The 27,731-nt window shown below is 47.6% G+C and overlaps 2 protein-coding genes across 4 annotated transcripts in view; both read left to right on the forward strand.

Moving 5' to 3' along the window:
• The window catches only part of CD81 (CD81 molecule), an 83,071-nt gene extending 72,600 nt beyond the window's left edge, over positions 1-10,471 (forward strand). The window contains exon 8 of the mRNA XM_048855503.2: positions 781-10,471. Coding sequence (XP_048711460.2) covers positions 781-843 — 63 coding nt within the window. The 3' untranslated portion in view covers positions 844-10,471. The remainder of the gene's footprint in view (positions 1-780) is intronic.
• Positions 10,472-16,688: 6,217 nt separating this feature from the next.
• Positions 16,689-26,914, forward strand: TSSC4 (tumor suppressing subtransferable candidate 4). Of its 3 annotated transcripts, XM_048852584.2 has the most exons (4): positions 16,689-16,832; positions 17,594-17,720; positions 24,036-24,108; positions 24,755-26,914. In XM_048852584.2, exon 4 carries the CDS (start codon positions 24,840-24,842, stop codon positions 25,884-25,886), a length of 1,047 nt encoding a protein of 348 aa, XP_048708541.1. In that variant the 5' UTR covers positions 16,689-16,832; positions 17,594-17,720; positions 24,036-24,108; positions 24,755-24,839; the 3' UTR covers positions 25,887-26,914. The 3 variants fall into 3 exon arrangements, with proteins under 3 accessions (XP_048708541.1, XP_048708542.1, XP_074985430.1); XM_048852585.2 differs by lacking the exon at positions 24,036-24,108; XM_075129329.1 differs by lacking the exons at positions 16,689-16,832; positions 17,594-17,720 and adding an exon at positions 17,761-17,869.
• Positions 26,915-27,731: the final 817 nt, after the last annotated feature.

Genomic DNA, 27,731 nt, shown 5'->3' on the forward strand with positions numbered 1-27,731 from the left:
TGAGGTCCACAGCAGAACGAGTGGTGGTTATGAATTTTGCCAGGTGCCCCTTTTAGAAACTATGGCAATGTTTTTACTCAAAATACAACTAACCTGTAGTGCTCTCTGCTGCAGGGTATTACTGAGGTATATCATTTTAAATTTCACAAGGGGATTAGACACTTACGAATTTTTAAAAACCACTCTAACTGAGATGAAGTTACAAGAGTGCTCTGTCCTGTTCTTCAGGGTGCACGTGGATCTCCCAGCTGGAGGCAGCAAACAATTTTATTTCCCTCCTACATTTCAGAACTTCTTCAGTTAGTCTATATGAGATTTCTTCTTCCTCCAAAGCATCCATTGGCTACTTTCAGAGGCAATATACCAGGACTAGATGGGCCATTGTCCTGTTCTTGCATTGTAAATTATGAGCTGAATTCTCAACAATGTCCAGGCTCTGCTCTGACACAGTGGAGGTAGAGTGACCTCAGGAAACAGCCAGTTGCAGTGCCCCAATCCTGTTGTACCCAACACCAGATGAAGTTAGAGCAGCTGAGAGCCTAACTGGCTTACAGTCAGTGGAGGATAGGTATAGCATGGCTCTGCCTATGACATGACCCCCACTTCCTCTTGTGCCAGAAGTGGAGGAAGGATGATGGGGTCCTGGATTGGCACAGCAGACCAGTGAATCAAACTCTCTGTGTCCTTGAGCTCTACCCAGGAGAAGATAATGGATGGGGCTGTCTTAGGTCATTGGGGATTACAAATGAGAATTTCACTGGTAGCTTTGTCTCCTTACAGATCTTCGAAATGATCCTGAGCATGATACTGTGCTGTGGCATAAGGAATAGCACCGTGTATTGAGAAGTGGAGAGCTGGGGGGGGGGGGAGGGGAAAGGTTGGAGATGACCGTGCAAAAGGGACCCCAAGTGCCACCAAGTGACCAGGAGACATTTCAACAAAAGATGACAAAGAAAACTATGTATATAAATACTTCCAATATTACCATGCAGTACTTATCATTTTTACTTTAAACTACTTTTTTTTTTTTAAACAAGTAAAACTTTCCCATGATCTTGTGGCTGAGTTAGTTACACATCAGTTTTGTGTGGTAGGGAAAGCTACTGTACCAGCGATTCTGACCCCCCCCCCTTTTTTTTTTTTTTTGGTCCTCCCCATTATTTCAGTGATGATGTTTATGGTGCAGAAACACAGAGGTACAGAGCAGCGGGCTACAGCCTCTTGTGAGGACAATGAACACCTTTGCCTAGGTTTTTTGTTGTTTTTTTTGTTTGTTTTAAGTTTATAACTGGAAACTGAAGCAGGGTTTTTTGTTTTCCTCTTTTCCCCATGGCCCTGACTCCATGGCATTCCCTAGCTGCTTATAGGAAAGTTTGACTTGGTGTGCAAAGCCTGGTAGAAATGAGAGGCCGGGGACATAGTCGTTCAAGTGGAGATAGCCTGTTCCAATCAGACCTCTTTATGTTGTTAAATAAACATGAGAGTTGAATAGTGACAATTTTAAATTCTAACTTTTGATTTTTTTTCCCATGGAGTTTGTAACTCATTTAAAAACAAAAAAACCAAATTGACCCATTCATTTAGAGCTGAAGCTGTCTCACGGGTTCATAGCCAAGGAGTGAATTCTTACCCTGATTTTTCCACCCCAAATTCTACAAATGACTGAAAAATAAATCTGCTTTATGTTCCTGGGGGCTTACTGTCCAGTCTGGTTTTGTTAGTTTCTAATTTGAACTAATACTTCCATATAAATGATACCTTAAAAAGGGGAGGGTAGGTAAGCGCTGAGATTTGGAACACTCAGAATCCTCCACAAAACAAATGCAGGATGACTTTTGGGTGTATTCTCATGTTATTTCAAACTAATGTTGTCTTTGCATCATAATTCTCTTTGATACAGTTTTGCTTGCTCATTGCATATTGTCATATATGCTGTAATTATGCCAAAAATCCTGTAACCTATTAAAGAAACATTGTTTTTTAAAAGCCCTTAATTTAAAACCTACATTAAGAGTTGGAAACCAACTCGCTCAAGCTGGGAAATTCAGGATTTAAGAAGGCACCAGTTTGAACATACTTTTTTGTGTGGGTTAAAATCCAAGCTAGATGTTACCAACTAAATGTGTGTGGCTTTAACTGTATGCCACTCCATTGGACTAACAGAATCGCTATTGCCCTGTACATAGAGGATACTGTGTGCCTCAAATCCTATGTAATAAACCGTCTGTCTCTCTCAAAGATGTTCTATATGTATAGATAGATATATTTTAAACAAAACTATTTCACTTTTCCCTACCCCTTATGGGCACTTGAGTTGGGGACTACAGCATCTTGCAGCTGTTGGCTGAGCAGAAGCAGGATGTTTTTATTCTCAGCCCAGTAAAGATTTGAGGTTCCTCTTGCATTCTCTCTCTTCCCACCCCCGTCCACCCTTTTAAGGGATGTTTCTGTTTCCCTGAAGTGTTTCTTTTGTAACTTTCAAAAGGAAGAGTGTTCCAAATCAGGTTTGGGGTGAGGGGGATCCTGTGTTCTTTCTAGGCCATACACGTCCCTTCACCATTGTGCGTTGGATACCACAGCCATTGCTACACGCTGAATGAGGGATTCCCACAAGTGGGCAAATTGATCAATCCAGAGGCTTATTTTTTCTCCTTGTTTCCCTTTCTTGCCTCTTTAAGCACATAAGGGCTTTAAAAAAAAAAAAAAAGTAACCTAAGGAAGAGATGTATCAACACAGCCTAGATTGATTGGGGGTTGGGCGGGAAGTAATTTAACCAGAGAAGCAGCCTTAAAGTAACATTGCTCTGAATGTCCATTTTGCATGCATTGGAAACAAGAACAGATTGTGCACCAGGTGCCTCCTCCACTGTACATTTTTTAGGGTCACCTCCTCTGATATGTGGCTAAATGTAAAATGTGATGCATCAGCTGAGCATGTGTGTTTACATATATGTGCATCAGGGCTGTTAGAATACAGAATGGATGTGTAACTCGCCACCTCTTTGTCGACTGTTGATAAATATGCCATTAAGCATTTCAGTTTTGTTTTTTCCTATACCGTATATTTGATATTGTTCAGTATTCAGTTAATATTGTGTCAGTAGCTGGAGCTCTGTTTGAAGATTTGCTGGGTCTCCAAAGAAGCAAGTGCAGGTCAGGCACGTTCTTAGATGTAGCTTTAAGGTACTAGACTTGCCCTTTGCAGTAGCAAGTGGGAAGAAGCGACTATTGAGAAGCGTGCTGGGCTGAAGCCTGATAAGTGTGGGAGGAAAACACAGAAGCAAAGTCTTTGGTCAAAAAGTGCTCTGGGATTGCTGGAATTTGTCATCTGCCTCCGAACTACATAACAGAAAGTAACTAGTCACTTCGCACTCTAGTGGTGGCCTTGTAGTTGTCAGCTACCTATGCAGCCTCCCGCCCTGGAGAAGAAGCCTGCATGGAAGAGATGCTGATGGAACTCGGAGCTCTAAAGGCTGGGGAAATGGTTTTTGAATGTGGTGGCGGCGGCAGTGATTTGGGACTAGGTTAGAGGGAATAGAGTCCTGAGAACACAGAGTGGTACTGGAGGTCACTGAAGGAAGCTGAAAGATGGGTTTCACTGGGTGGCATTAATGCCCTGTCCATTTCTCTTCAGGGTTATTACAGGAGTGTTCCCATGTCCCATTGCTTGTTTGTCAGCCCACCAGGCCAGGGGAGGGAAAGAAGGAGCTGCCATGCTTAAGAATGGACTGAGGAGTTGAGGAACAGCTGAGGAAAAACAACCCCCTTTGGTCTTCTCTGTCCTAAACTCCTGAGAAGGGGAGGCCTAAGCAGAATGGAGGCAGGGGTATGTGAAAATTTGAGAGTAGACTCCCCCCAAGTTATCCCTGAGAACTGCTCAGTATCCAAAGGGACATTGCCCTGTATCTGAATAACCAGTCCTAAAGCTAGATGAGGAGGAAGAGAAGCAGAACACAGGCCCCATGTTCCTGCTAAGTGACTATCCTGCATATGTATGTGTACACACATGCAAGCATACAGACCCAGGGCCTGATCCTGGAGACCCTTTACAGATAGGATTGGTGTCCACTGCATAGGGCTTTGCAGGATCAGGGCTGTGGGCTATAAATACGCACAAACACTGCCTCTGAACAGAAACCAGAGGAAACGACCGGTCATTGAGAAAACAGTCATAAGGCAAAGGAAGAAGAGGAGAGCCCCATCTCACTGCGGGAGGCCAGGAGCAGGGAACTAACCAGGGCTGGGTTTGAAGACCCATGCTAGAAAGTCAAACAGAGCTGCTGCCAGCTGAACTGAATGCTTGGGATTCTTTTATATTATGGAGCATGCCACAAAGCTGTGTGTTTAACTTCTTCCTCCAGATGCCTTGTTTTTTTGTTTTGTTTGTTTTTAAGAAAAAAAATCTAATGTTAATCATAGTGTGTATAGTGTGACCATGCTCTACGATTTACAACCAGTTCACCTTAACACCAGGATGCTTCATGAGCCAGGCTGTGGCAGCATGGGCAGAGCCAGGCCTCTGGAATGATGGAGGAGGAGGAGAAATGGGCAGGCTGGAGAGGGACATCCAGAATCAAGCTAAGTAAAGGCAAATGGCTCTTGCCAACAGCAGTTGCTGCTGCAGGTGCCCTCCTTTGGGAGGGGCAGCAGTGGGGGAGCTAGTATGTATTCCAAAATGACGAGAGGGTTAAAATTCAGAAAGGCCTGTGGTGGCTAAAAAGCAACTGAGAATATCCCAAAGAGCTCATTGTTCCCCGACCTAACGGAATGGCTTTCTGATGTGTCAGATGGTCCAGCCAAGGGGTAACTGACTGCTGCCATCTGCCCCATCTGATGAAGCTCCTGCAGTGAGCAAGAGGGGCAAGTACAGTGCTGTGATCCCACAACTGCCCTTCCCTACCCATCCCCTGTACCTTTCATGACCGGCAGTACAGGCATCCCAGGTTGGCTCCAGGCTCCCACCATTGCTTCTGCTGAAACAGGAACGGGAGGGAGAGGTGTCCTGTGTGACTGTCCCCAAAACACAAGCAGCCTCCATTTCTTGCTCCCTTTGGCTGTGCCTGTGCTAAGACATCATGTCCATCCATTGTCTTTTCACTTGTTTACCTGAATGTTAATGGAGTCCAACAATTACTTTACTTTACAAAATGGATATTTAAAAACAATAAACTTACCAAAAAAAGTGTTGTCAGCTTTTGTCTCTTTCCAAGGATGAGATCCCAGCCGCCTCTTCAAAGAGAAACAGGGGGCTCTGAATTCAAGCTTGGGTGAACCCTGTCTCCTTAACTTCCCTGAGTATTAATAAAGTCTATATTTTGAGTCCTATTTTTGACAAGTTTCCCCTCCCACTTCCACACTTTCCAGGGCCCCTAGCTATCCTTTTAGACATGTGCATGTTGGTGGTGTTGGCCACTTTTGGGGGGGTGGGGTTGTTTGTTTGTTTTTTAAATCCTTATTGGAAGCATTACAAATAAATGAATACATATCAATGCCATGCCTTTTCCCTGGGTTAATCAGAAGCACTGCAGTACATATCCCAGTGTGGTGATATTTAAAACACTCCAGGTACAAATTCACACAAATTTCTTTGGTTTTTTTCCCAGTTCAGTTCACACAGATATAGCTCCTCTGGTGTAGATAATCTGTGACACAACTTTAAGAGTCCCCCATCAGCTTCTGGCTCAGATGGTGCTTAATAATTCCTTGCACGGCAGATCACTCAGTCATGCACATAATTGTTTTATGTCAGTCCACAATTGGACTGGAATGGGCTCAGTACTAAATTCTGTCCTCCAAAGTTAGATAGTAAATGTCTATAGAATTAGCACCTCTCTCTCTGTGCATCGTTGAGCATCTGGTTTCAGATCTGGGCAAAAGCAGACTGGGCCAAATGCATTTGTTCCTTCAGGGCTATTGGTGTCCAGATTCTCCAAAGCCTCTGAAGAATCATCACTCAGCTGCTGAGAAATGTAAAATAGGAAGTACGCATAAGGCATACCTTAATAGCTTTATTTTGTGCATCAAGAGGCACCTTCAGCTCATTGCACTGAAAGGAAAAAGGTTGCCTTGGGATGGTGTCAATTCATTGACCTTAAACACACATGCCAGCTGAGCTACCATGGCTAGTTCTTAGTACCATTCCCCTCCACCAGTTCTACTCCAGCTTCTTAAACAGTTAGCCGCACAACTTATCTCTGTCCTCCTTCTCTCCACACCGTCCCCACCCCCCGGATATTTTGAATCATTTGAAGTGTCCTATTAGGGTTCTAGAGTCTCAATCAAAAGTTGGGTGAGTGGTCTGGCCTCATGCTCCTCTTTTGCACTTTGGTTCTGATCACATTCATCAGTAGCTATCCCCATTGTCCCACGCTCTCCTGCCATGGTTCTGGTGTTGTGCCAATGGCATATTTGTTTCTTCGATTCCTATGGCTTTGTATAATGTCTCTTCATGAGCCACTTGATTATAAGAGGGTGGTGGCGAGGCCTGATTCGAGGAACTTTGAGGCGCTTCCATAGTTAATCAAAACATGACATTCAAAAACAGGCCTTTTTGAATGTCATATTCTCCTTTATACAATGGTTGTGCAACACTTTCTTCGCCAACTATTCAGGGGCAATGCTGCAAAAGCTCATTTTTCTCTCTCCCAAGCTGCTAAGGACCTTCTGGTTTGGGTGGCAGCTAGATAGAAGCAGATTTTGAAAGGGAAGGAGGTAGGGTGAAGACAGTTGAGCACATTTTTATATTTATACATGTAACGAGGTTTAGCAAAAACAGAGGTATATGGCCTGTTTGCGTGTGGTGGGTATATGGATGATGGGGCATCTACACGAGCACCAAGTACCTCGGAGTTACACAGCTCTCCTCTTAAATCAGACCCTTGTCCACTCAACTGTGCCTTTTAAATTTCCCTTCTGCATTAGGCCTTCTGTCACCATAACATCTGTTTTCAATAATTTCTCACTATCATCTTGTTTTATTTAGGGTTGTAAAGGATCTAGGGTTACAGCTGCTGTAGGTGTAAAATGAAAGTCTTATATACGAACAGGAAAAATCATTTTTAGGGCCTCTTCATTGTGCTGGCACAGGCTGCATGGCCCTTTTAAAAGGGAATGCGCCCAGTTCACCTGAGATGAGTTAGTTACCTCCCAATGGGCCCTAATTGGGGGTGCCTGACCTCTATGGATATACCTAAACTGGATCTGGGAGCATGCTTCCAGCCTGGTTAGCCAGGCTTGCTCTAGCAGGGTTCAAGATAGCGTGTTTAAAAATAGCTGTGTGGATGTTCTGGCTCAAGGAGAAGTTTTAGGTGTCTCACACCCACCTGACCTCCTAGGCTTGCAAGCCCGAGCTCCAGCTGGAGCTGGAACATCCACATTGAGGGTGTTTTGTTTTTTTTAAGCACACTAGCTTGAGCCCCACTAGCTCAAGTCTACCTGAGCTGGGAGACTCCCAATTGCGGTGTAGACCTACCCCATAAAGGCAGCAGTTGGAAAAAGGGAAGCAGGAAGAAGCTGGTGAGCATTGTCTGTAGACCGCCGTGTGACACCGAAGAGAGCAGTAGTTGAGAGCGGCTGGTGAAGAGGGAGAATTGGTGCACTGTTAGGTGACGGCTGTGGGTAGGAACTGTTGGAGAGAATTGACCAGAGCTGGGGAACCCAGCGGAACAGAGGGCTGTGCAGACGCCCCTAGGTAAGGGACAGAAGTAGATCAGCCAATGCCGGCTAAGCCTAGAAACAAGAGGGTGGATTCTGGAGGGACGCTCCCATGAACGGGTAGGCTGTGCAGCCAAAGGTGCCTGGGGCATGGAAAGCTGCAGGGAGCCCTCTCACAGGAGGCCTGAGTTAAGGGCAGCAAGAAGAGAGATGTAGACATCATGAAGTATTGCCAGAGATGGAGGCCCTGGAATAGGAGCAAAGGAACTGAGACCAGAGCGGTGGTTGACTCTTGGAACTATTGTGGCCTGGGGAATGGTCCGTGGAGCTGGAGGACAGCTGCATTTTAATCTGTTGTACCTGGGGGGGGGAGGAGGTTGAGCTCTCTGAGTCTGAGGGATTTCCTGAAGGTTGAAATTATATTAATAAAGCATGCCCAGCAGCAGGGCTTGATTTGAACTCAGAGGAACAACCTTCCTTGCCCAGGCAAATCAGATGGCTGTTCATGTGATCTGTGATGGAGAAGAAAGGTTAACACAATCCTTCCTGAGCAGGTGAAGGAGAAACTGTGGCAGACTTGCTATGGTTGGCTATAGGAGGGTGCCTGGCAGGGACAAGCTCTGTTTAGAGCTGATAAGTGAAACAAACAAACAGAACCCTGTAATTGTTGCTTTGCAGGTACTGCAAGTAACTATCACTAACTACATACCCCTTCCAGTGCTTTTGTTAATGTTACTTACTATTTCTGATGCACTGTGAAAAAATTATTTGAAAGCTTGCCAAGACAATGGGAGGAAATCGTGCCTGACGACATTGGGGAGAGCAACTATGGGACAAGCGCTTACTAATGCTAAAGTATGACTCATCAAAGAATGGATACAAAACTGTTTTACTAAAAGTCATTCGCATTTAGAGAAGTTTTTGGGGTTTGCATGCGGGGCAAGTCATTTAGGCACAACTTTAAAAACAAGCCTTTTCTTTCTGTGGCTTTTTAAAGGTTCTTTCTTAGACCATCCCAACCTTTAAAAAACCCAACCTTTAAAGCCTTGTTGTCATTTTTATTTTGCTAGAGTCCGGTACTCACATGAAGGAGCTTTTCCATGCTGCCCAGGAATGGACCAACCTCATTGTTAGACCTGCTGTCCCCTGGTGGACCTGTAGTAGTTCACTAGCAGCCTACTGTTGAGGCTCCTGTGGCTGTCATTTCTGGGAGGAGCAGGACAAGGATCCTTCAGCAGCTATAGACCGAATAGGAGCCTATCTGTGAACAGCCTCAGCTGAGGGGAGGAAAGAATCAGTGGCTGATTTATTTCAGTGGGCTTCCTGTGCGTGGGGAGTATGAGAGGGTGTATGTGTGAAAGAGAGAGGTTATTGTGGGCTCCAGTATATGCAGGTTAGGGCTGGGGACTGGCGTGCACATGCCCTTCCTCTGCAGCTGTGTAAGGCTCTCTCTCTCTCCAGAGTCCCCCAGGCTGTGATATAACAACACTGCCTTCTTGGTTTGATGGTTTCCTGCATGGCTGCCTAGCTCTGTGTTTCCCCCCAGCCATCTCAGCCTGAATTGGCTGGAGGAAACTGCTTTACCAACTGTTCATGCTTGGGTCATGCTTTTCTATTTTTATTTGTGTCGCCAAGCAATAAATAAAGTTCCAACACCCCGATGCAGCAGACAGTACAAACTGGTCCACCATCAGTGATTTGGAAAGCATGCCCAGCCCTAGTTCTCCACAGCATGTGGACTAAAGTATCTGCAAAGAGGGAGGAAGAGGAATGGGGACAGTGGCCTCAGCCCTCAGACAGGCGTGAAACAGGCTGCAAAAGAGGGAACTACAGCAGCGCATGCAATAGGCAAGAAGCCCTCTGTCAGCAATGCTTGATTTAGAAATCATGCGGGGCCAGAGGTAGAGGTGGATGAGCCCTTCCTGTCATGCTGGCAACCAAAACCAGCAATAGTCTCATTAAAAAAAGCATTGCTCAGTCCATTTCCACTAAACCTCCACATCCACCCAGTTGTGCCCAATAGGGCGACCAGGTGTCCAGTTTTTGACTGGAAAGTAGGGAGATTTTTGTCTACCTCGCATTTGCCCCTATACGCCATCTTGGATTCAACAACAACCTTGGAATCCATGTTGGGTACCCTTCTTCTCCACCACTTTTGGTTTTGGCGCCTTTTTCCATCCAAAGGCGGGAAACTGGCAGTTCAACTGACAGAGTCTGCCCAGCAACTGGGACAGTATATAAGATCAGTTCACCAGTCAGGCGGGGCTGCCTATCCTGGAGGCAGAGTGTGCTGCTGTTCTAGGGAATAGTTAGTGCTGCTGTCTGCAGGATAGGTAGGCCTAGTACCACACAAGGGATGTAGGGAGGGTAACTCACCTTGCATGCGAGGATAGCTGTCATCCACTGTCCTGATTCTTCAACTCCCATCCACCCACGACGGTGCCAGGAGGAAGATCGGTAAAAGAAGGAGACAGAGTGATCATCTCACCGTCGGCGGTCCTGCTTCCCATACCTACTAGTGTCATCTGGATCTGGAGTCTAGTCAGTTGTGATAGTGCGAGCTGCTTCTCAAGCTGCAAGAGATGGCAAAGAAGCAACATCTTGTTCTTTACTAGGATTGATCTGGGTTTATCCTTGGGTCAGACCTTCAAGCCCTCTAACTTCTTACAGCCAAAGCCTGTCATATTCTGGTCCCCTTTTCTGTTACAATTGGGAGTCTCTTAATGTTTACATAGCTGTACTTACCTGTGTTACTTACCTTGTCTTACCTACTTGTTTAACTTTTCCCTGTTAATAAAACTGTTCCTTTTGCACCTTATCCCTTTGTCAGCTTTCCTTGGGGTAAAACAAACCCGTTGATAGACACAGGGTAGGGAGACGAACCTCAGACTGGTTCCCCGGCCAAAGTATACAATCCAGTCAACAGTTTGGTGACCACGGCAGGACTTCCTTTTGTTTTTGTTTGCCCTGTTTATTATCTGGCTTGGCTGTAACATACAAGGTATAAAATCCAGTCAACAGGAACACCTGGTCAAAAAGGGATCCTGGCAGCTCTGGTCAGCACCGCTGACTGAGCCATTGACTATCCAGTCGGTTGCATTGCGCAGCGGGGCTGACAAGCTCCCTGCTAGTCTCCATGCCACACAACTCCCGGGAAGCTGTGGGCATGTCCTCCTCTGGCTCCTACGCGTAGCAGCAGCCAGGGGGCTCCGCACTCTGCCCCCGCAGCAAGCACTGCCCCTGAAGCTCCCATTGACTGGGAACTGTGGCCAATGGGAGTGGTGGGGGTGGTGCCTGCAGACAGGGCAGTATGGAGAGCCGCCTGGCCACGCTTCTGCGTAGGAGCTGGAGGTAGGACATGCCCGCTGCTTCCCGGGCAGTGCTTGAGGTAAGCGCTGCCCGAAGCCTGAGCCCCTGAGCCCCCCCATGCACCCCAACCCTCTGCCCCAGCCCTGATCCCCTCCTGGCCTCCGAACCCCTCAGTCCAAGCCCAGAGCATCCTCCTGCACGCCAAACCTCTCATCCCTGGCCCCACTCCAGAGCCCACACCCCCAACTGGAGCCCTCACCCCCTCCCATACCCCAGCCCCCTGAGCCAACCCAGTGAAAATGAGCGAGTGAGTGAGGGTGGGGAGAGCGAGCGATGGGGGGGGGGCGGGGATGGAGTGAGCAGGGGCAGGGCCTCGGAGAAGGGTTGAGGAAGGGGTGGGGCAAGACTGTTTGGTTTTGTGAGAGTAGAAGGTTGGCAACCCCCAGTGCCCATCCTTGCAAAATGGGATGAGCTGCTGCTTTCTCCTCATCTCTGCTGGGTTTTTTTGCCATCTCCCACCCACTCCTTAGTATATCACCTGCTTTGCCCCCATTGTCACCCACCCACACATACCCTTTAGTGTAATATTATTCACCCTGTTCCGCTAGGTTGGTTTGTTCTTCTCTCTCCTTTCTAATGCCTCCTTTCCCTCACTCTCCCCTCCGTATTCAGCATTGCTACCGTTGGCGCCCTCTAGGGGAGACTTCACACATAAGCCCACTGGCCAGAAAACGCTGACCTAGGCGTGTTTCCATGGGAATGTTATAAAGATCCCCGAACGGGAAAGCCTGTTGTGTTTTAAAACTCCAACCCAATCCCAGCCAGATGAAAGACATTTTGTTCTAACCTTGCCTGTTATTGCTGCCAAATGTATTCCAAACACAGCTCCCTTGTCATAAATTACTGTTGTTAGCAACACTCCAGAAGGCAGAGATACATATTAAAAAATGGACAGTGCAAATGAAATAGCAGCTGTTCATATTACAGATGACTCACCGTGAGGCCTCTCTTAAAGGGATTCAGTGAAGTATTTTAGACCGCAAACATAACTGATCTTTAACACTGCATGTTCTCATAGGAGCTATAGCTGCCACAGACTGGAGGCCCTGAAGAAAGACATCTCCAAGTGCCCAGAGACAGAGGAACAAGGATTACAGCACAGTCCTTGTTCCATTTGGCTATGATAGCAGGTGGTGCACATAGCCATTGAGACACTGATAGCGGCTTTGTTTATATGTGGACCCTAGAATGTGCAATGTTTGTTTCTTAATTGTTCAGGACTGGGAGGATTGATTAAATAAATTCTTCTAAGGCTATGTCCACACTTTCACTGGCATGTAGGGTATGCGTAGCTGCATACCACAGTGAAAAGCAGGCCACGTCCACACTGTGGTGCATAGCTACGCACATCTGGCAGGCCTCCTCCTGGTGGAGCCTTTTCCTGCTGCTGGAGCCTTTCCTTGCAGGGTGTGGGGAGGAATGCTCCAGCCGCAGGAAAACAGCAGGATGCTACACTGCTAAAGATAGAATAGACAGGGGAGACACTGGTTGTGGAAGTAGAGAGCCATGTAGGATACATACTCACTGTCATGTTCTTCTGTACCAGACATGGACTGGTCAGAGAGCCTGCTTATACATACCAGATGTGTTCATCATCAACTCCTTTAATGCTCTGCCAGGTATGGCTCCAGATTAGCTTAAAGTATTTTACATACAGTGCTACCTAGTGGCTGATACATATAATGCAGTTTAACATTCCATTACATGTCCCCATTTTAAGTCCTACATTCCTACCATTTACACTATCACACTGTCTTTGAAGTGCAGTATGCATCAGTCTGTTAAGTGTCTCTGAATCGTACGGGTTTTGTAATTACCTTATCTGAACACATAACAACATGGTCATCTAGCTGTTCATTAGTTGCAATGACAAGCTATGGTCAGTTTGGAATCCTTGGCTCGTCATCTCGTTCTGCATCCACCATCTGTAGAGTTGTTCTGTTGAGTGTTTCTCAACATTTTTGACACCAGGGACTGGCTTGCTGCCTTCCTAAAATATATCAGGGAGATCTCAGGGAGTGACCAGCCCACAGACTGGTTGTTGAGAAACATTGCTGTGCATTGTTCTTTCTGAGGAACAAACTGTAAATGTTGATGGTTTCTGTTGAACTCTCCACTGTTGGTCTTGATCACATACAATCTGGGCACTGAATTCTTTTTCTTTACAACAGCTGGAGTTGTCCATCCTTTTTCTCCATCCAATTTGACACAAAACATGGTCATCAGGTTCTACACCTGGTAATTCTCTGAGGGACGCCTGTTGTAAAAGTGTACATAGGTCTATTAGCCTTTTTAGCTGATTTGGCTCCTCTCTTCACATCTAGCCACTTTGGAAATAGGGTATTTTCCAAAGCTGGAACAGTTGTTCTGAGTTGTCCTCCCCTCAGGTGTTGTGCTAGACTATATCCAGTAGCTGTTATTGTTATTGATCTGTAACTCAGAAGAGCAAGGAAAGGATTTTCTTGGTTGTCTGTACAGTTCTCAATTTGTGTGTGTGTAATATGGGCTGCAAGTAATATGATCAAAACTATATTTTGTTCAAAATTACAAATTCTGCTACAGGGAATTGTGGTCTGTTGTCCATCATTAGTTATTCTGGAATACCAAAATGAGCAAGAATGCTTTTCAGTTGCTCAACAATACTGCAACATGTTATGTCTTTCAAGTACATTATTTCTATATACCTGGAAAAATAATCCACAATGACCAGGTAATGATGTCCTCTGAATTTACATAAATCTGCAGCTACTCTCTTCCAAGGTCTGTCTGGTAAAGGTGTTTGTACACTGCATGATTCAGCATTGTCTCTTAAATTGATTTGTACTATTGTTGTTCTACAAACTACTGTACTGTTTCTCAATAGGCCCATCATGGCTGCCATACTACAGCTGAGAAGGTTGTTCGTCTTTGATCCTTTGATCACGTGCACTCAATGCATAGCTTTTGTCTTTGTAAGTTGTTTCTGTGGTCAACTGGCCCATGCAGTTCTGAATACCTGCAGGGCGAGCTAGAGCTGTCAGGTGACTTCATCTCTGGGAGGGGTTGGAGGTGATTGTTAGTCCCTGCTGCGATGACTGTGATGTCAGCTCCTGAGCCAATTTTAAAGTTAATAGTCTTGCCATGAATATTCAGTTTCACTCTCCAGGCAGGCTCTGGCATCACAAGTGATAGATCCCAGAAATAATGGCTTTTGATTGTAATATGCGCAAATTTCCTGACTGCTTTGATGTGACACAGATGCAAAATGTCCATATCTCATGCATTTATTACACCATGTGCCTTTAGCTGGACATGCATCATCTCTTGGGACATGACTTTTTCCACACCTCATGCATGCTAACTGGAATTTCCCTGTAAGGGGGCAGGACTCACCACCGCAGCGCCTCTTGCTGGCCGTCCTGGGAATTAGCTCTCGTTTCACCAAAGCACCCTCATCTAGCAGTTTCTGGCCCGTCGTCAATCTCGCCTCCACCTCTAGGATCCACGTTGTTCCCTGGACTGCAGCAGCCTCTTCTGGACACAGCTGTGCCTCATTCAGTTCTCTCCCCCATTCCGGGGGAACCCGACAGATCTCAGTCCAGCCATTTGCCTTGGTGGCAAACTGCGGTCTCTGGTCTAGCCACTCCCCTCTGTGGCAAACTGCAGTCTATGCTCTGGTCACTCCCTTAGGTGGCAAGTGGCAGGGGGTGCAAAGAGGGGACCCAGGCCCACCCACTACTCTGGGTCCAAGCCCAGGGACCCTATAGCCGGCAGCCACATATGCCCCTCCTCCTACACCAGTTTCTTTGTGGAGTTTGTTTGCAATGTGAAATCTTGAGTGGCATGCTCATGAAATCCTGCAACCATTTTTCCTTTTTCTTTCTATCTGCAGCCTTTGTTGCTGTTTCACTTCTGTTCTGTTCTTAGTTTACTCCTGACACCATATCCAGATATGTTTCAGAGTAGCAGCTGTGTTGGTCTGTATCCGCAAAAAGAAAAGGAGTACTTGTGGCACCTTAGAGACTAACCAATTTATTTGAGCATAAGCTTTCGTGAGCTACAGCTCACTTCATCGGATGCATTCAGTGGAAAATACAGTGGGGAGATTTATATGCACAGAGAACATGAAACAATGGGTGTTACCATACACACTGTAATGAGAGTGATCAGGTAAGGTGAGCTATTACCAGCAGGAGAGCGGGGGGGGGGGGGGGAAGCTTTTGTAGTCCCGATGTGGACTCAGAGCTTGCTTATACACACCAGATGTGTTCATCATAAGATCCTGTAATGCTCAATTTAGTTTAAAGAAGGTATTTACACATACTGCCCCTCATGACTGAATAATATAATACAGTTTAACATTCCATTACACCCACATGGTTCAAGCATGTCTTTACGCAGCCAAGCAGTACCTCACTGTCCACACAGCTATTCATACCCGTACTAAGGGGGTATGTAGTGCATGTACGCTACACACTTCTGTAAGGAGTGTGCAGTGTAGCCATACCCTCAGTCAAAATAAAGGCCCTATTCCCTTACAGCCTCGTCCTACTGAAAGACTTCCATTGACTTCAACTGGCTTTGAATCAAGCTCATAGAGCAGGGGTAGTCAATTATTTTTTTTAAGGTCCAAATTTCTTTGTTAAGGTATAGTCAAGATCCAGACTCCAGAGAAAATATTAAAAAAAAAACTAGTAACAATAATGATAATAATAAGTAAAGAAAAATATTTCAGGGTCTGTTCAAAAATACGTGGCTGTTCAGATTTGGCATGCGGTCCGCCTATTAACTACTCCTGTCATAGAGTGATGTTAAACATCAGGCCTAAAGGCCTTTTTGCGTGTCCTGCTAAGCAAAAGCAAAGCTACTGTGTGAGACTAGAGCTCCATTCTAAATGTTCCCATTGGGCTCACTCAAAATTGCTCTTAGGCAGAAATTACAGACTTGTGATTTGGAATTGTGATTTTTTCCCCCCTACCAGCCCTACTATGAATTATTGCTCACTTCACAAGGGTGGCATTGCAAACATTAGTTAGTTTGTAAACGGTTCTTTGGATGAAAGAAGCACTAGAAATGAATATTTATTTTAGATAATAAGCTCTGGAATAGATTCTGGGGTTATCTGTGTTCTGGTCCCAGTGTTACTACCAAACTTCGGAGTGATCTTCACCTCCCTGTGCCTCAGTTTTCTCATCCGTAAACTGGGGCTAGTTGGTACCAACCACCCATGTAAGAGCTTTGAGATCTGTGGATGAAAAATGCTCTGTATGTGCTCAATAGGATGGAGGCTCAGATAGCAGACTGCTGGGTGTAGGCCTAAGAGCAGACTAGAAGGGGCCCCACCCTCAGGCTGGGCCTCCGGTTGCTACTCTAATAGAGGTGGTAAGTGACTACAGTGGTTGGGCACCTTGCACTTTGCCCTGTAGCTGTGCAGGCCGCGCTCGCTGCAGGAGCCTTATGCCCTGATCAGCCCCAGCCCGCCGCTAACGCCCGCCCTGCCCCCTCCCGCCGCTCCGGCCTGGCCTGGCCTCTCAAGCTGGCCCCAGCCCGGCGCACTGGGGACTACAACTCCCAGGGGGCAAAGCGGGTGGGTGTTTCTTCCCCCCCCGCCTCCCGCTTTGCCTCATGGGAATAGCAGCTCCAAGGGCTGGTAGCTGTCGCTCAGGAGTGGCTCAGCGGGCGGTGGGGACTCGGCTTCCCAGCGTGCTCCGCGCGGGCCGCCGCGGTGGACCGTTCCCTTCCTGTGCGCGCGCCGCGCTGCGGGGAGCGGCCGGATGTACCCGCCTGGTCCGCGCGCTGCGAGGAGGAGCGGTGGGGCCGCGCTCCGTGAGGTACGGGCCGCGCTTCCTCCCGCCGTGCCCGCGGCGGGCTCGGCCTCGCGGCGGGCACCGCGGGGCCTGGGGCTTGGGCCGGTCGGTTCCCTCGTCGGCCGGGGGCTGCCCGTCCGCCCCGGGGAATTGCCCCCTGGCTAGCCCCGCGGTCACAGCCCCCTGGCGCCCCGCCCCGGAGTCACGGCCCCCCTGAACCGAGCCCCGGCCCCTCGCTGGAATCACAGCCTCACCTCCCCCGGGGTCATAAGTCCCCGAGGTCTGCCCCCATCCCAGTGTCGCAGCCCCAGCGTCCCACGCCCAGAGCCTCCTTCCCGCTCCACCGTCTCAGCCCTGCCTGTGGGTCGCAGCCCCCCTCTCCTGCGTCGCAGCCCCTCCCCAGTGCCTCCCCCCATTAAAACCTTGCTGGGGCGGGGCGGGGTGTCACAGCCCCTCCCCAGTATCATAGCCCTGCCTGGGTGCGTGGGGGGGTCACAGCCCCCGACCCTCCTTACCATAGCCCTGCCTGGGGGCCACAGCCCCGCTCTGTGTTGTGGGATCACTGCCTTGCCCTGGGGAGCTGTGAGCTCAGCACATGACATGCAGTGAAGCTGTCGGACACGGCTGTCTGTCTAAAATGCTGACGTGACCCCTTAGTGCTAGGGTATCTGAGATCCATCACCGACAGCTGTCCCCTCTAAAGCCTGGCCCTGGAGGCGTGGGTGTGGGAACAGCTGACCTGCTGCAGCTGTCTGGGGTGACTGTGATCTCTATCTCCATCACAGGCAGCAGGAGGAGGAGGAGAGCCTGACTAACTGAGAGCAGCATGGAAAATTGTCCTGGGGACCTGTCCATTCAGAGAGATGCCATCCTGTCTGAGTTGTACCATATTCAGATCACCACCAAGAAACTGTGAGTCTCCTTGGGATGTAGGGGTCCCTGCTCTTGGCCTTTGTTGTCAAGGTGAAAGAGGTTTTTCAAAGCTTGGGAACTTTTCCTTTCTGTCTTTCTGCCAGTCCCAGCTGTGGTGAACTGCCAATTTGAAAGCACACCTTATGCAGGTACATTTGCTCCTTTCTCCTTCATTTAGTTTGGAGGATTGCAGGTCTGCAAAAGCTATTGAACCATGTGCTATGATTGTAAAGTGTCATAGGGCCAGAATTTCAAGTGCTCATCTTTCACTTCACCCAACTAAAGGCCATATTTTCAAATGTGCCCATTGTGACATATGTCCAGGTTTTAATTCTGGGGCTGTTCTGTGCCAAACAATTAAAAATGCTGCACACAAAATTCTGCAGATTTTGTCAAAATAACATTACATAATCACACCAGTTTCAGGGTATGTCTAGACTACGGAATAAGGTCGAATTTATAGAAGTCGGTTTTTTAGAAATCGGTTTTCTATATTCAAGTGTGTGTGTCCCCACAGAAAATGCTCTAAGTGCATTAACTCGGCGGAGTGCTTCCACAGTACCGAGGCTAGAGTCGACTTCCGGAGTGTTGCACTGTGGGTAGCTATCCCACAGTTCCTGCAGTCTCCGCTGCCCATTGGAATTCTGGGTTGAGATCCCAATGCCTGATGGGGCTAAAACATTGTCGCGGGTGGTTCTGGGTATATATCGTCAGGCCCCCATTCCCTCCCTCCGTGAAAGCAAGGGCAGACAATTGTTTCGCACCTTTTTTCCTGAGTTACCTGTGCAGACGCCATACCACGGCAAGCATGGAGCCCGTTCAGGTAACCGTCACCGTATGTCTCCTGGGTGCTGGCAGACGCGGTACTGCATTGCTACACAGTAGCAGCAACCCCTTGCCTTGTGGCAGCAGACGGTACAGTACGACTGGTAGCCGTCATCGTCATGTCCGAGGTGCCTGGGCGCAGGGACTAAATTTGGAGTGACTTGACCAGGTCATTCTCTTTAGTCCTGCAGTCAGTCCTATTGAACCGTCTTATGGTGAGCAGGCAGGCGATACGGATTGCTAGCAGTCTTATTGCACCATCTTCTGCCGAGCAGCCATGAGATGTGGATGGCATGCAGTCCTTCTGCACCGTCTGCTGCCCGCCAAAGATGTAAAAGATAGATGGAGTGGATCAAAACAAGAAATAGACCAGATTTGTTTTGTACTCATTTGCTTCCCCCCCACCCCCATCTAGGGGACTCATTCTTCTAGGTCACACTGCAGTCACTCACAGGGAAGGTGCAGCGAGGTAAATCTAGCCATGTATCAATCAGAGGCCAGACTAACCTCCTTGTTCCAATAAGAACAGTAACTTAGGTGCACCATTTCTTATTGGAACCCTCCGTGAAGTCCTGCCTGAAATACTCCTTGATGTAAAGACACCCCCTTTGTTGATTTTAGCTCCCTGAAGCCAACCCTGTAAGCCATGTCGTCAGTTGCCCCTCCCTCTGTCAGAGCAACGGCAGACAATCGTTCCGCACCTTTTTTCTGAGCGGACGCCATACCAAGGCAAGCATGGAGGCCACTCAGCTCACTTTGGCAATTAGGAGCACATAAACACCACACGCATTATCCAGCAGTATATGCAGCACCAGAACCTGGCAAAGCGATACCGGGCGAGGAGGCGACATCAGCGCAGTCACGTGAGTGATCAGGACATGGACACAGATTTCTCTGAAAGCATGGGCCCTGCCAATGTATGCATCATGGTGCTAATGGGGCAGGTTCATGCTGTGGAACGCCGATTCTGGGCTCGGGAAACAAGCACAGACTGGTGGGACCACATAGTGTTGCAGGTCTGGGACGATTCCCAGTGGCTGCGAAACTTTCGCATGCGTAAGGGCACTTTCATGGAACTTTGTGACTTGCTTTCCCCTGCCCTGAAGCGCATGAATACCAAGATGAGAGCAGCCCTCACAGTTGAGAAGCGAGTGGCGATAGCCCTGTGGAAGTTTGCAACGCCAGACAGCTACCGGTCAGTTGGGAATCAATTTGGAGTGGGCAAATCTACTGTGGGGGCTGCTGTGATGCAAGTAGCCCACGCAATCAAAGATCTGCTGATATCAAGGGTAGTGACCCTGGGAAATGTGCAGGTCATAGTGGATGGCTTTGCTGCAATGGGATTCCGTAACTGTGGTGGGGCCATAGACGGAACCCATATCCCTATCTTGGCACCAGAGCACCAAGCCGGCGAGTACATAAACCGCAAGGGGTACTTTTCAATAGTGCTGCAAGCTCTGGTGGATCACAAGGGACATTTCACCAACATCAGTGTGGGATGGCTGGGAAAGGTACATGACGCTCGCATCTTCAGGAACTCTGGTCTGTTTCAAAAGCTGCAGGAAGGGACTTTATTCCCAGACCAGAAAATAACTGTTGGGGATGTTGAAATGCCTATAGTTATCCTTGGGGACCCAGCCTACCCCTTAATGCCATGGCTCATGAAGCCGTACACAGCCAGCCTGGACAGTAGTCAGGAGCTGTTCAACTACAGGCTGAGCAAGTGCAGAATGGTGGTAGAATGTGCATTTGGACGTTTAAAGGCGCGCTGGCGCAGTTTACTGACTCGCTTAGACCTCAGCGAAACCAATATTCCCACTGTTATTACTGCTTGCTGTGTGCTCCACAATATCTGTGAGAGTAAGGGGGAGACGTTTATGGCGGGGTGGGAGGTTGAGGCAAATTGCCTGGCTGCTGGTTACGTGGTGGAGGAGGGAAGGAAAATGCCACACAGCACTTTAAAAGTTTACAACTTTAAAATATATTGAATGCCAGCCTTCTTTTTTTTTTGGGCAATCCTCTGTGGCGGAGTGGCTGGTTGGCTGGTGGCCCCCCCACCGCGTTCTTGGGCGTCTGGGTGTGGAGGCTATGGAACTTGGGGAGGAGGGCGGTTGGTTACACGGGGGCTGTAGTGGCAGTCTGTGCTCCAGCTGCCTTTGCTGCAGCTCAACCATACACTGGAGCACACTGGTTTGATCCTGCAGCAGCCTCAGCATTGAATCCTGCCTCCTCTCATCACACTGCCACCACATTTGAGCTTCAGCCCTCTCTTCAGCCCGCCGCTTACTCTCTTCAGCCCGCCACCTCTCCTCGCGGTCATTTTGTGCCTTCCTGCACTCTGACATTATTTGCCTCCACACATTCGTCTGTGCGGGAGGACAGCATGAGCTCGGAGAACATTTCATCTCGAGTGTGTTTTTTTTTCTTTCTTATCTTCACTAGCCTCTGGGAAGGAGAAGATCCTGTGATCATTGAAACACATGCAGCTGGTGGAGAAAAGAAAAGGGACAGCAGTATTTAAAAAGACACATTTTATAAAACAGTGGCTACACTGTTTCAGGGTAAACCTTGCTGTTAACATTACATACATAGCACATGTGCTTTTGTTACAAGGTCGCATTTTGCCCCCCCCCCCCCCCCCCACCGCGTGGCTACCCCCTCAACCCTCCCCCCTCCCCGTGGCTAACAGCGGGGAACATTTCTGTTCAGCCGCAGGCAAACAGCCCAGCAGGAACGGGCTCGTCTGAGTGTCCCCTGAAGAAAAGCACTCTATTTCAACCAGGTGACCATGAATTATATCTCACTCTCCTGAGGATAACACAGAGAGATAAAGAACGGATGTTGTTTGAACGCCAGCAAACATACACTGCAATGCTTTGTTGTACAATGATTCCCAAGTACGTGTTACTGGCCTGGAGTGGTAAAGTGTCCTACCATGAAGGACACAATAAGGCTGCCCTCCCCAGAAACCTTTTGTAAAGGCTTTGGGAGTACATCCAGGAGAGCCGCGAATGCCAGGGCAAATTAATCCTTTCACACGCTTGCTTTTAAACCATGTATAGTATTTTAAAAGGTACACTCACCGGAGGTCCCTTCTCCGCCTGCCGGGTCCAGGAAGCAGCCTTGGGTGGGTTCAGGGGGTACTGGCTCCAGGTCCAGGGTGAGAAACAGTTCCTGGCTGTCGGGAAAACCGGTTTCTCCACTTGCTTGCTGTGAGCTATCTACAACCTCATCGTCATCATCTTCTTCGTCCCCAAAACCTGCTTCCGTATTGCCTCCATCTCCATTGAAGGAGTCAAACAACACGGCTGGGATAGTGGTGGCTGAACCCCCTAAAATGGCATGCAGCTCATCATAGAAGCGGCATGTTTGGGGCTCTGACCCGGAGCGGCCGTTCGCCTCTCTGGTTTTCTGGTAGGCTTGCCTCAGCTCCTTCAGTTTCACGCAGCACTGCTTCGGGTCCCTGTTATGGCCTCTGTCCTTCATGCCCTGGGAGATTTTGACAAAGGTTTTGTCATTTTGAAAACTGGAACCGAGTTCTGATAGCACGGATTCCTCTCCCCAAACAGCGATCAGATTCCGTACCTCCCGTTCGGTCCATGCTGGAGCTCTTTTGCGATTCTGGGACTCCATCATGGTCACCTCTGCTGATGAGCTCTGCATGGTCACCTGCAGCTTGCCACGCTGGCCAAACAGGAAATGAGATTCAAAAGTTCACGGTTCTTTTCCTGTCTACCTGGCCAGTGCATCTGAGTTGAGAGTGTTGTCCAGAGCGGTCACAATGGAGCACTCTGGGATAGCTCCCGGAGGCCAATACTGTCGAATTGTGTCCACAGTACCCCAAATTCGAGCCAGCAAGGCCGATTTAAGCGCTAATCTACTTGTCAGGGGTGGAGTAAGTAAATTGATTTTAAGAGCCCTTTAAGTCGAAGAAAAGGGCTTCATCGTGTGGACGGGTGCAGGTTTACATCGATTTAACGCTGCTAAATTCGACCTAAAGTCCTAGTGTAGACCAGGGCTCAGTTATTTTGGTAATTGATTTCAAAATATCTGTCAGCAAGTATGTCTAACAATACAGACACAAAATTTCCCCCAGGAGTAGAGAGTTAAAGAAACCCCTAATACAACCCAGTTCCTGTTTCTCTGCCACTTCCCCCCCCCCCACCTCCCTCTTAGCCCAGCCCTGGGCGCCCCCCAACCAATACACCTTTCCCCCTCCCACCCAGCCCAGCTGCGGCCCCTCCCCTCCTGAAAACCCAGGGGTCCAGCGGGAGAAACAGCCTGATGCTCAGTCCCAGGCTTTCACAGAGTCTTCTGCGTGCTGCCCTCTCCTTCCCTCTGGGCATGCTGGGACTGCAGCTGCCAGGAACCCTCTAGCTCCCTCTCCCTCCTCTCAGCTGTATATTCAGTGTATGAGCTGGGCTTTGCCAGGTCCAGGACCCCACTGGCAGCTAGCAGCACTGGAGCCCATTTTGTGGGGGAATGGAAATTCTGTGCGCACAACGTTAATTTCTGCAAAATTCTGCATTGCACAGTGGTGCAGAATTTCCTCAAGCATAGGCATCGACTCTGTGGGTGCTTCGGGGCCCCGAGGATCAGTGCCTCCCCCTCGTGCTTTCTCCTCCTGCCTGCCATGAAACAGCTGTCTTGCGGTGTGGAGGAGGCTGGGAGGGAGGGGGAGGAGCGAGCACACGGCACACTTGCGGATGGGGGGAACTGAGTGGGGCGGGAAGAGGTGGGGTGGGGGTGGAGCAGGGGAGGGACGAGGTGGTGGGGGAGTGGGGCCTTGGGGGAAGGGGTGGAGTGGGGCAGGGCCTGGGACAGTTCTGGGGGGTCGAGCACCCCTTGGCACTTCGAAAAGTTGGCGCCTGTGTCCCCAGGAGTAAGATTTTTAAAGGAGTTCAGGACCCAATGTAAAAAATCTTGTTCTCTTATTTTGGTGCCTAGCTGGTTGCAGGTTTTCAAAATTTGGCCCTGACTGTGAGTGCTCAGCTCTTTTGAAATCTGGCCATAGTTTTCTCCCCTCTCTGTCCTGCAAATTTTACCACCATGGGTGTAGTGTGCAATGCTGTTCATGATTACTGTTATTTATCAGTTATTCTTGTTGACCACACTGATTTTGACACTCCTCTGCTAAAATTCTCTTTTCATTTTGTCAAATTCAGTTCTCGATGGGGTATTTTGTAGCCACTGGAAACTAAAGAGAAAAATTTTAAAACATCTGTTGTTTTTCTTTCCCATTGAACTCAGACTGGGACCATGAATTTTGGCATTATGTCCTGAGTGGCTTCATTGGTGTGTGTTTCAGTGGAAAGTGCAGAGTTTTTTCCAACCTAAATCCCAGAAATGTCTGCAGAGTTTTTATTAGCACAGGCTCGTGTCAAAAAGTAAGAATCAGTGCCACAGTTGGAGATGACTGAGAAATGTGCTAACAGTTCCTTTTAAAATACCTTTTTTTGCTACCTTGTGATGTAGATATTTGTTTTCTAGGGTGCAGGAGCTGAGATCCTTGGTGGCTTTAACTGACCCAGAGGAAGGGAAATTGTTTCAGTCTCAAGAGACAGTGAGTGACTAGCACACTTTCCATGCCTATTTACAGTCTTTATTGAAAACCTATATTTATATAGTTTAGGCTCATATTTTTTCTACCTTAACATTTTACAGTGTATTCGTGTATTTATATATTAGGGGGGAAAACCGTGAATTGTTAATTAAAACTGGTGTACTGGTAATAGCAAAAACCTATTTTAACTGGTCCTGTATTCAGAAATAAGCCCTGTATATGTGCATTAATTGCTCACATTCATTCACAAAAGAATTATTTTATTTCAAACAAAAATTTATCAAGTGACAGAATGAGGTACATGTACCTGAGATTTGTAGTAATATGACTTGACACAGTGCATAATGTCAGTCATGTACAACATCAGTTGAAATAGGGACAATCACAGTTTTTTTTTTTTTTAAATAGCACAGTGGATGCTGCAACCCCTTCCTCAGTGAGCCCTGAGAATGTTGAGCTCAGAATATAGTAGGGGTCGTCTCCTCACACTAGCTCTTTTCTGTTTCATTTGCAGAACTTCTTAAGTCACACAGTTTTCCATGGCCTTGAATTGCTGTGATGTGAACAGATGAGTCTCTCAGGACATCCTGTTCTGATGTGATTCTCATTTCACAGATGAATTTATTTTTGTTCTTTCTCATTCCAGGCTTTAAAGTCACTGGATATTTGGAAGACCTTATTTGCTGTAGCTGGGCCTAAGCCAGAGAGCACAGTTGAGTAACAGCCCAAAGATGGGAGATGAAGGTGCTGGTGAGCCCTTTATGGGTATAGTGGCTGGCCAGGCCAAAGACTATGAGGGCACCCTACCTTCTGACACAGTTTCGCTCAGTGATTCAGACTCTGAAGACTTTGGCTTAGTGGATGAAGCAGAAGTTGATACGATTTCTCCAGAGGAACCACCGTCTTTGGATGACATAGGTTATGGATCAGATGAGATCCCTGATTCTTCAAACAACAACCTTAAGTCTCCTGTCCAGCCATTCCATCTGAAAGGCATGAGCTCTACCTTCTCGCTGCGGAGCCAGAGCATATTTGACGGCCTGGAAGGGGCAGCCAAATTAGCGGTACCTTCTATGGCTGAAGATAACATTATTGATGGGAGGTTTAAGCGCCCTCTGCCCCCACCCACTCCTTTAAGCAAGATGGCTGCAGAAAGCCTTGGAAGGCAAAGCAAGCCACCCCCAGCTCCCAAAAGCTCTCCAGGAGTCCCGGACTACGTGGCACACCCAGAACGCTGGACAAAGTACAGTCTGGAGGGAGTTTCAGAGTCTAGTGATAAGACCAACAGGATGGCTGCCATGGAGTTCCTAGAGGGCTTGAAGAAGAAAGGAGGAGAACAAAGCTCAGCTACCCAAGACAGCTACACCCCATATTTCAACCAGGACCCCTCCAGCCATGGTGCTGGAAGGATAATATTTACCAAACCCACAAAGATAGGCATGTGTAGTTTGGAAAGGAAAAGACCAGCAGAGGAGGATGGTAAGAAGCTCATGAACACAAAGCAAGGTCTGAATGAGAAATCTCCCAAGAAGGGCAATGACTTGAGTGAAGAGGATGAAGTTGAGCTGGGCCATTTAGACACTGAAGGGAAGAAGACGGTGGAGGAAGAGGAGTGGCTGAAGTTGGAGGACCTGGGTACAAAAAGAGAACTTGGCACAGGTTCCACTCACACAGGTGAAGATGCTTTGGTGGAAACCGTAGGGTTTCACGGTAGTAAGAAAAGGAGTAGGAAGCATTTCCGTCTCAAAGCAGACGATGAAGAGGCTGAAGAGTCTTAAGAGAGAAACTAATTATACCCATCCAGAGGCTTCAGTGTTATTCCAGAAGGCTACCTTTGTTTGCTCTCTCTCAGCTCAGATCTCACTAGCCAGGCAGGTGGCAGGTTTTTTGTCTAGCACTCAGTTTTGTGGTCTCCAAATATACTATTTTTAGTACGTTTGTCAGAAATTAAAGTACAAAATCCCTATACCTGCAGGGAACAGTGTTGACACAGCACCTGGAGGGGTAGGGAGTGGGGTTTGTTTTCTTGAGCAAGCCCCTCTGACTGACGCTGGCACAGCATCAAGGCCTTGACCACAGAGAATCCTAACACAAGTACTTCAGCAGGGAGAATGAGGGATCCAGGAGGACCCCCTGCCTGTCCCTACTCTTCCACCCTCTTAAAAAAATTAGAACCCCCTGGCCAGTGCTGTAGAAGTCTGGAATCAAAAGGAATCAGGATTGAAGAGGAGCATAGAAGGTAGAGTTTTAAAGTATTAAAAACCAAACCCAGTAGGATTAAATCAATATCCTGATTCCCCTTAATGTGTATGTCCCTAATTGGGAACAGGTGGGACAAGGATTGAGCCATGCTTCCCGCACTGCCACTGAAAATAGAAACATAGTAAGTGACTGGCCATGACCTGAGAGGGCACAATCAGGAGTGGCCCATTAAATGGGTTTTAAGGTAGTCTGAGTATTTTCCCTTGGTTACTTTCTAATATATCTTATTTGGTAAAAGTTTAAAAGAAACTTGAGGCCTGTTGAGACAAAACATCTTTGGAAACATTTAGCAAAGACCTGCGTGAGAGCCTCAGCCGCTTCTCAGCATGCTGTGCGTGCAACTGAAATGTATGTGACAGCCGACTGATTGGTCAAGCAGCCACAAGCTTCCCCCTGTGTGCGTGTGATGTGCTGTGCTGATGTCTCACCTCCATAAGATGCAGTGCTTCCATTTTGACTCTTAAGTAGACTAATTGGAAGGGAAGGACTTGTACTAAGAGATTCTCTTTATACTTTGGATGTCAATAAAAACATTTAGTTGTAATTTGGTTTCTGAGTCTGTTTTCCACCTGTAAGTATATTAGCATCAAATAACTACAAATATTAGCAGAGAAGTATAGACATGGTTTCATTTGGCAAGGTGGGATTTCAGGTAAGAATCTGAGAGGATTTTACTCTAAATATGTAGAGAGAGGCTTTTCCCCCTCTCTTGGTCTTACCACTTTGTTTTTTTGTAACACTGGAATAGTTTACAAGTGCAAATGGAATCATTAACAGAACTACAATGAATGTTGAACTTTTACATAGCACTTTGCAAACATTCTTGTGAGGCAGGTTAGTAAGTACTGACATTGCCTTTGGTTAGATGAAGGAAAACTGAGGTTGAAAGGTTATGTTCTTGGAATGGATATTCATACTATGTTTCTTAGTGACTGGTCCATGGACTAGCACCAGTCCCTGAGATCTCCCTGACAGGAAGGCAGCAAGCCAGTCTCTGGTATCAAAAAGACTGAGAAACACTGCTATAAAAGACAGCATATTGCTTAGGCCTTTTGGCTTGATTTATCATGGCCAGTGTTCTAGATTAACAATTTAATAATATACAATTAATCAGCCAAATTGTAATATTTGTAACTGGACAGTAAAAGGCCATCTCTTCTTTCCTTGGAATGTGCAACTTCACTAAATTCATTCATTGTAGCTAGAGATCCATTGCTTAAACCCTCATGCAAACTTGGGAACATTACTGATAGGGTGCTTGAAATCTCTAGAGAGAAAATTATTGGCTGTAGGACAGGAACTATGGCTGCTTTTTTGCTTGTGCAGTCCAGAGCACCTGGTGGTTGCTTCCAGAAACCTAT

Source organism: Caretta caretta, chromosome 6 (assembly GCF_965140235.1).
Source record: "Caretta caretta isolate rCarCar2 chromosome 6, rCarCar1.hap1, whole genome shotgun sequence".
Taxonomy (NCBI): domain Eukaryota; kingdom Metazoa; phylum Chordata; order Testudines; family Cheloniidae; genus Caretta; species Caretta caretta.

Bases quoted from the DNA above. Each gene is read 5' to 3' on its own strand.
- TSSC4 (XM_048852584.2), top strand. From the start codon at position 24,840: ATGGGAGATGAAGGTGCTGGTGAGCCCTTTATGGGTATAGTGGCTGGC.